At 39.9% G+C, this 8,958-nt stretch overlaps 1 protein-coding gene across 2 annotated transcripts; it reads left to right on the top strand.

The window, feature by feature from the left end:
• The first annotated feature begins 7,585 nt into the window (after positions 1–7,585).
• On the top strand, positions 7,586–8,502 carry AHSP (alpha hemoglobin stabilizing protein). 2 transcript variants are annotated; one of them, XM_002925787.4, is made up of 3 exons: positions 7,586–7,667; positions 7,838–7,916; positions 8,135–8,502. In XM_002925787.4, exons 2-3 carry the CDS (start codon positions 7,842–7,844, stop codon positions 8,336–8,338), a joined length of 279 nt encoding a protein of 92 aa, XP_002925833.1. In that variant the 5' UTR covers positions 7,586–7,667; positions 7,838–7,841; the 3' UTR covers positions 8,339–8,502. The 2 variants fall into 2 exon arrangements, with proteins under 2 accessions (XP_002925833.1, XP_034525958.1); XM_034670067.1 differs by lacking the exon at positions 7,586–7,667 and adding an exon at positions 7,681–7,742.
• Positions 8,503–8,958: the final 456 nt, after the last annotated feature.

Below are 8,958 nucleotides of genomic sequence, written 5' to 3'. Positions count from 1 at the left end.
CTAAACGCGGAACGTGGCAGAATTCTATTTCCGGCTTGGCTACGGTGGCTCTAGAGGTGCAATCTTTCTTCGCGAAGAGGCAGCCAGCCTCTACGTCCTCCTTTTGTCCAGCCCAAGGTCCCACAATTTCTCCTGGGACCTCTTGGCCCTGCTGCGGACACCGCAGCGCTGGTCTCTGCCTTTGTACTCTGTAGCATTTTGTTGCTGGGCCGCGGGAGCAAGGGGAGCCCTTTAGCCCGCCAAGTCCTGGAGATACCTGCCTGCTTGTAACGCAAACTTTCAGCTATGGGCAGAAGGGAAGAGGGCATCCCTTGGGGAACCATTGTGTTTGAGACCCAGTACAGACACAGGATTTTTTTGATTTTGGGTAAGTCAGTGTCCCTCCCTGGGCCTTAGGTGCCTTCTTTGTTGTGAGAGCAGGGACTGTCTATTACTCCTTATTTTATCCCCGGTACCTCACACATAGTAGGTGCTTAAAAGATTTGAATGAAGGAACAAACGAACGAGTGCATGATGAGAAGTTGGAGCAAATGATCCCTGAGGTCCTGGGCCTTACCCAAGGCTGGAAAAGTAGTATTTTTTTCCTTTCTTTTTTTTTTAAATTTAAATTCAATTTAGTTAACTGTATTAGTTTCAGAGGTAGAATTTAGTGATTCATCAGTTGCATGTAACACCCAGTGCTGATTACATCAAGTGCCCTCCTTAATGCCCATCACCCAATTACCCCTTGCCCCGACACTCCTCCCCTCCAGCAACCCTCAGTTTGTTTCCTAGAGTTGAAAGTCTCTTAAGGTTTCCCTCCCTCTCTGTTTTCATCTTATTTTTCCTGGAAGAGTATTATTTCTGAAAGGATCCTTAAGGCATCTGAGGAATGAGAAAATCAAGGGATTACAGTTAATAGTCTCAGAAAATCAGAAAGAGGCAAGAAATTCTTGTGTGTTGACTGGTGGAAAGTGTCCATGAAATTGGGGTGACAGTCTAAAGACAGAGTGTTTCTCTCTCTCCCAACCCATCTTTTTCTCTTTCCCTCTCTCCTTTTCTCCCTCCATCTAGTGTAACGTACTGATTCCAAAGTAGAAATTTGCCGAAAGTGTCCTCTTTTTTAGCAGAAAATAAAACATCCTGGTTTCTTAGCCTAGCTTTCTTGGACTCGCACAGTCTGACTCCCTGGTTTAAACTTCTGGTTCTCCCAGACTATCAACTTACTCTTGGACCCCAGCCTGGAGCACACTTCTACCCCGCCTCACCTTATCTGCGACCTACACAGAGTCTCTCTGATGCTAAGATAGACCTGGGACACTTCATTATTATCTTTTTAAGTTTTGAGTTTTGTGTTAGAGTGAAAAATTGAAGGGTTACAAATGTGTAATTATTTATTTATTTAGTTAGTTAGTTTTTATTTAAATTCCAGTTAGTTAACATAAAGTGTGATATTAGTTTCAGGTTTATAATTCAGTGATTCAACACTTCCATACAACACCCAGTGCCCATCACAAGTGCACTGTGTAATCCCTATCACCTGCTTCACCTGTCCCCTACCCACCTCCCATCTGGTAACCATCGGTTTATTCTCCATAGTTCAGAGTCTGTTTCTTGGTTTGCCTCTCTCTGTCCTATTTTTTCCCTATGCTCATTTGTTTTGTTTCTGAAATCCCACATGAGTGAAATCATATGGCATTTGTTTTTCTCTGACTGATTTATTTCGCTTAGTCTAATACTCTCGCTTCATCCATGTAGTTGCAGATGGCAAGATTTCATTCTTAATGCATGAGTAATATTCCATTGTGTGTATTTTATATATAATATATAAATATTAATTAATAAATATATATGTATATATCGCATCTTCTTTATCCATTCATCAGTCATTGGACGCTTGGGCTATTTCCATAGTTTGGCTATTGCAAATAATGCTGCTATAAATATTGGGGTGCATGTATCCTTTTGAATTAGTATTTTTATATTCTTTGGGTAAATACCTAGTAGTGCAACTGCTGGATCATAGGGTAGTTCTATTTATACCTTTTTGAGGAAACTTCATACTGACAAATGTGTAATATTTTAAATGTTAGCCTTTGTGAATGAAGCCAACCTCTATGAATGAATTCCATCAGAGGGCCTTAGTTTGAATTCAGGTTCTGTCACTTAGTACCTGTGAGATCTTGGGCAAGTTTCTCATCTCTCTGTCCTTCAGTTTCTTCATCTATAAAATGGAATAATACTAATACTTACCACAATAGGTTTAGATTGAGGATTAAATGAGTCACATGTGTAAAACTTTTAAATTCTATTTGGCACACAGTACATGCTATTTAAGTGTTGACCATTATTTGGCGTTAATGTCAAGTATTCAAATATGGGGCTTTTTGCTCCATATGAGGCAAATGGCCCTCATGACTAGCATCACCATAGAATTCATTATCCAAATCAGAATTTTTGAGCATGTCATTAAAGGAGGCACTATTAACAATTACATTGGGGAAACAGACTGGAGCTGCTCTGGGCAAATTAGTATATTTTGCCACACTAATTATGAACCTCTCAGCTTTACCGACCACCATTACTGGTTTCTCCTGCTCAGAGATCATGGCAGCCCTTGTTCACTCTATCACTTATTTAGCCCTTAGCATATGCTTTCTGGAGCCAGTTTGTATTTGCTTTTATTATGTACCTATGTCCCGTCTTCCCAACTGAACTGTAAGTGAGGACAAGGACGCATCATACACTTCTTTGAGAAGTGTCCAGATCAATGGCTTGACAAAGAGATGAGTGATGGTTCCTGTTTTCCTACTCCCATGAAACTTCTTGGTAGTCTGCATGCAACAGTATACTGAACACTGGGCAGAATATTCCAAGCTGCTTGTTTCCTTGATTTTTACCCTCATTGATCCCCTCCGTTTAAATTTTTCAGTGGCTTCCTATTACTTTTGTGGAAGAAGATTGCAACATTCTCCTCCAAACCCTTCAGTGGTTTTTCTTCACACTTGAAAATGAAACACAAACTTCTTGTCGTGGCCACAAAGCTCTGTAGATCGGGTCTTGCCCTGTCTCTCAGATGCTGCCCTTACCATTCACCCTCTTATTCCTCCCACTAGAACATAACGTCCAGGAGGACAGGAGCTTTGTCTTTGGCACTGAGTATTTTCCTAGTGCCCTGTACCAGTGCCTGGTGCAAGGTAGATGTCAAATATCAATTTGTGGAATGAATGAATCTATTTTCTCAATAGCCCTTGTAAGGTAGTTATTATTTTATTCCTTCTTTGAAAACAAGGAAACTGAAACTTGTATATGTGAAGTGACTTCACCAAGGTCACAGAGCTGAAAGTAGCAAAAGCATTCATTTCTGTATTCATTCAACAAGTATTTAGTGAACAGCTGCTAGGCCTAGTTCTTCCAGGCACTGAGAACGGATTCAAATTTGAGGCTAATGATTTTAGAACTACACCATCTTCTTTCTATCTTTTAAATTTTGTATTCTTTGTAAGAATTATAAAAATAATAGAAGCATTCTTTCTGTGAAATAATTCAAACAATAATAGAGATAGATAAGATCAATTTCTCCCTTGACATTTATTCCTTTTTCCATTTACCAATAAATACTAGCCAATCCCCAGAAGTGAACATTGTTTACTATTCTAGACACACACACACACCTGGGGGCGGGGGAGACATATAGTTTTATGTTTAATCCTTACTCCTTTAGGGTAGTCTGCTCGAACTATGGTTCATTTAACATTATCTTAAAGACTTTTTAAATTTATTTGTCAGAGAGAGAGAGCACAAGCAGGGGGAGCAGCAGGCAGAGGGAGAAGTAGGCTCCCCACTGAGCAAGGAACCTGATGCGGGGTTCGATCCCAGGACTCTGGGATCATGACCTGAGTCAAAGGCAGATGCTTAACTGACTGAGCCACCCAGGCACCCCTTTTTAATGTTATCCTAGATATCTTTTCATAACAGCACATAAATATCTACCTCATTTATTTTAATAGCTGCATGTCATGCCATAGGATGAATGTGCCATATTTCTTTAATGACTCCCCATATTAATGAGTGTTTGGGTTTTTCTGCCTTTTCATTATTACAAATAATTTCATTATTATTATGGCAAGTTCCTTTTACAGGCCTTTCTGGGCATTGAATATGAATAATTCTTTAAAACAGAGTTCAAAGCAGAATCATTGGGTTGAAGCATATGTATTTTTTAATTTGAACAAGTTTGTCAAATTATCCTTCTAAAAAGTTTTACCAATTCACACTCCTGGTAACGGTGCATGAAACTGTTCGTCATAATCAGGATACATATATTTCTGTTGTCCAAAAAATTTCCCTTGGGCAGTTTTGCATTTTAATCTCCACTCTTGTGTTTGGATCTGCTTTCTGTCACTATCGATTATTTTTGCTTGAAAATTTCATAGATATAGAATTATATTGTATATCATACTTTATATCTGGTTTCTTTTTTTTCTAAAAATTTTAATTTCAGGGTAGTTAACATACAGTGTTATATTAAGTTTCAGGTGTACAAAATAATGATTCAACAATACCGTATATTGCTTAGTGCTCATCAGGATAAACGTACTCTTAGTCCCCTTCACCTGTTTCACCCATCCCCCCACCCACCTCCCTGCTTCATGTCTTTTTTATTCCCCGTTTCTTCCTCTTTATTGTATGTCTGACTTCTTTTGCTCAACATAATTATTCTGAGATTCATCATGTTGTCATGAGCACCATTAGTCTGTTCCTTTTTATTGCTGAGTAGTATATAATTGTGTGAATATACCACAATCTGTGTCTCTATTCAGTGGTTATTGGACATTTGGGTTGTTCCCATTTTTTGGTTATTATGAATAAAGCTGCTGTGAACATTTGTATTTGCATGCAAGCGTTATTGTAGACATGTATTTTTATTTCTCACGAAATTGATGGGGCATGTGGTAAGCGTATGTTGAACTTTATAAGAAATTGCCAAATCGTTTTCCAAAGTGGTTGCACCATCTTACACTCCCTTAGCAATGTATCAGAATTCTATTCATCCCATATCCTCACCAACACTTAATCTTTTAAAATTTTAGTCACTGTAGTGGTCATGTCATGGTATCACCTTGTAGCTCTAATTTGTATTTCCCTGACAAGTAATAATGTTGAATATCTTTGCATATGCTTATTGGCTATTTGTGTATCTTCTTTGTGAAATGTCTGTATTAGTCGTTTAGCCATTTAAAAGACTAGATTGTAGTCTGATAATAAAACAGTAAGAGTTTGTCATCCATTCTGTACCCATGTTCCTTGTCAGGTTGTATTACAATTTTTTTTCTCCTAGTGGTAACACGTATTTTCTACCCTAGATAAATGAAAACATGTGCACACAAAAATCTGTACGCAAATATTGGTAGCAGCTCTATCCGTGCCTGCCGCAAACTGCAAATAATCCAGATGTCCTTCAGTGGGTGAAGGAATAAACACACTACGTGCGTCTGTGTGATGCATACTCAGCAACGAAAAGGAACAGCTTACTGCTACTTGCAACAACTTGCATGAACTTTAAGGGCATTATTCTGAGTGAAAGAAACCACTCTCAAAGGCTATAAACTGTATAATTCCATTATAGGACACCCTCAAAAACACTAAACTGTTGTGATGGAGAACAGATCAGTGGTTGGCAGGGTTTAGGTATGGCAGTGGGGGTCACTACAAAGGGGTAGCATAGAGGAGTTTTTTGGGGTGGATAGAAATATTCTGTGTCCTAATTGTGGTAGTGGTTATATGAATCTATGTGATAAAATTCATAAATGTACACAAAGAGAAATCAATTTTGTTGTATGTTAACTAAGAAAATGTGATAAACAAAAAAGCAAATCAACAAAGCCTTCATGAGTATGTAGGTGCCTGTTAATGTTGGTTTTTGAATGGAGAGAGATGTGACAGGAAATAAATGCATCTTTAATGCTGGTTACTCTGTTGGGGGAGGAAACAAAAATGACCAACTTTTTCAGTGTACATTTTTGTATTGTTTTGAAACAACTGTTTCAAAGCACTTAACTTCAATTAGCATTTGGTGATTTCAAAATTTGAAAAACATCTACTAAAAATGGAAAACATTAGGAAAATATTTAAAAAGAAAAAAGTATTTCTGCTTTGTTGAATACCTGATGATATGGTAGAGAACAAGACATGTGTTTCTTGGAAAATATTTAGGAAAATATTTAAAAAGAAAAAAGTATTTCTGCTTTGTTGAATACCTGATGATATGGTAGAGAACAAGAAAATATTTAAATATTTAGGAAATATTATTAGGAAAATATTTAAATAGAAAATATTTAAAAAGGAAAATATTTAAAAAGAAAAAAGTATTTCTGCTTTGTTGAATACCTGATGATATGGTAGAGAACAAGACATGTGTTTCCAGGAAAATATTTAGGAAAATATTTAAAAAGAAAAAAGTATTTCTGCTTTGTTGAATACCTGATGATATGGTAGAGAACAAGACATGTGTTTCCATTCTTTTTTTAAAATTTATTTATTTATTTTGCGGGGGAGGGGCAGAGGGAGAGGGAGAGAATCTTAAGCAGACTTCCCACTGAGCACAGAACCCAATGGGGGTGCTCCTTCTCACCATTCTGAGATCACGACCTGAGCTGAAACCAAGAGTTGGACACACAACCAACTGAGCCACCCAGCTGTCACAAATGTGTCTCCATTCCTATGGCGCACAGCCTGGTAGAGTCCAGTTGCCCACATCTTTCAGGTGTCTCATCCACAAAATGTGGCTTCTATTAGTCTCTGCCCAATGGGATTTTTAAAATAAGGATAAATACCTTACTGAATGCTTGAAACAGTGCCTGACACAAATGATTACTATAGCTGCTATAATATACCATCTATGAATTGGAGAATATATATATAATGGAATAGTATTCAGCCATAAAAGAGAATGAAATCTTGCCATTTGCAATGACATGGATGGAGCTAGAGAATATAAGTGGAATTAAGCAAAATAAGTCAGTCAGAGAAAGACACTACATGATTTCACTCATATGAGGAATTTAGGCAACAAAACAAATGAGCAAGGGAAAGAGAGACAGAGAAGGAGAGAGACCGGCCAAGAAACAGACTCTTAACTATTGAGAATAAACTGATGATTAGCAGAGGGGAAGTAGGTAGGGGGATGGGTGAAACAGATGAAGGGGATTAAGAAGTTCACTTGTCATGATGAACACAGGGCGACATATGGAATTGTTGAATCCCTGTCTTATACGCCTGAAACTAATATAACACTGCATGTTAAGTATACTGGAGTTAAAATAAAATGAAAAAAAGTGTCTGTCATGTAACGGGGAGTCAGTTAATATTAGTTTTGTTGGCCTGAATTTTAGTTTTGGAGCACGGATATGGGGATGTGGGGCAGATGGCAAGGATCTGTCCTGAGTTTGGTTTTCTGGGTGTCTCCCACTTATCTGTTTTTCTTAGCCTTGCTATCTTTTAACTTCAGGGAAACGTCTCCCTCCTTCCCATCCCCTGGTTGACCTATCACCCTCCTTCAGGACCTAGACGTAGGGCGTTTCCCTCTTAGGCTGATACTTGACTCCTTGCCTACATTTAGCTCAGAGAGGGACCTACATACCCCAGAAAGTGTGGGTGAGGCATACGTAGCACTGTTGGACCTGCAGGTGAGCCAGCCTGGGAGAAATGTGATCTCAGAGCAGGGCATGATTTGAGAGGTGCTGGGGAGGTGGTTCTGCAAGGTACCAGAGATCTTTAAGGGGAATGAGGGAATTGGGGGAAATACCCAGAAATGAGGAAAAAGGATACTTAAATTCTATCTCTTTCTTTACCTTAGGCAGATGGCTCTTCTTCAGGCCAATAAGGATCTCATTTCTACAGGAATGAAGGAATTTAACGTTCTGCTGAATCAACAGGTAAGCCCAGGCACTGTTTCAAAGGGCAGGCTTAGACTCTTGGCAGGTGGGTGAGGGCAGAGAAGGGAGCATAATCTGGAGCTGGGAGAGCAACGGTGCAGTTGACGGAAACTGAGACAGGGAATGCAAATCAGAGAAAGGGCGATGTCGGAGTTTGTGAGTTATTCCTGAATCACACCGCTGACCACATTCTCCCTTGCCACCCCGTCCCCCCGCAGGTCTTCCCTAACCCTCCTGTCCCTGAAGAAGCCATGGTGACGATGGTGGAGGACTGGGTGAACTTCTACATCAACTATTACAGGACGCAGATGGTGGGGGAGCAGCAAGAGCAGGAGAGCGCTCTGCGGGAACTCCAGCAAGAGCTAAATGCTCTGTCCGCCCCTTTCCTGGTCAAGTATAGGGCGTTCCTGAAGTCCTTTTGAGCACCCGCATCACCCACTGCCCTTCTCCTGGCCCAAATACCCAGGTCTGCCTCTAAAGAAACCCTTAAATCCTGCCTCTGTGTTCTTCAAGTGCCCAGGCTCTGCTCCTTCGTGGGGCCACTCTACCCTGACACCTCAATAAAGACCAGATTGGTTTGCTGGTCTTCCTGGCTCTTCTGTTCTTTTTCAGTTGTCGGTCCCTGACTTGTGGAGGCAGTTGGTTCCTTTTCCTTTAGCCCTTCTTCCTACATATGATCTTGGATATTTAATTGCTTTAGAGCAGAGGTTAGCAGCCTTAAGTAACCACTGGGCAGTAATAAAATAGCCTGAAGGAGAGGCCAGGCTGGCAGAGACTAAAGAGAAAGTGCTGGGGGGAGGAGTCAAAAAAAACAAAGGAAAAAAGAAAGCTCTCCAGAAATTGTGGCCCTGGGCATTCTTGTCTAGAAGAAAGTTGTTGAAGACTCCCAGTCTTGTTCATCCTACACTAGGTGGGATCAAGAGGCCACCCACCTCAATTTTCCAATTCCTTGTCCTTTGCCCCAGCTTGAACAAAGTTCTAGGAACTCACGATTCTACTGCCACAGAATACCTCCCTGGAGCATCGTTGTGATTTAGAGTTG

This window comes from Ailuropoda melanoleuca, chromosome 10, assembly GCF_002007445.2.
Source record: "Ailuropoda melanoleuca isolate Jingjing chromosome 10, ASM200744v2, whole genome shotgun sequence".
Classification (NCBI taxonomy): Eukaryota; Metazoa; Chordata; class Mammalia; order Carnivora; family Ursidae; genus Ailuropoda; species Ailuropoda melanoleuca.
This window is presented reverse-complemented; position numbering and strand designations above follow the sequence as displayed.

Excerpts from the sequence above, each read along its gene's own strand:
- AHSP (XM_002925787.4), top strand. The coding sequence starts at position 7,842 with ATGGCTCTTCTTCAGGCCAATAAGGATCTCATTTCTACAGGAATGAAG. Across the intron at positions 7,917-8,134 it reads ACGTTCTGCTGAATCAACAG|GTCTTCCCTAACCCTCCTGT; the intron begins GTAAGCCCAGGC and ends GTCCCCCCGCAG.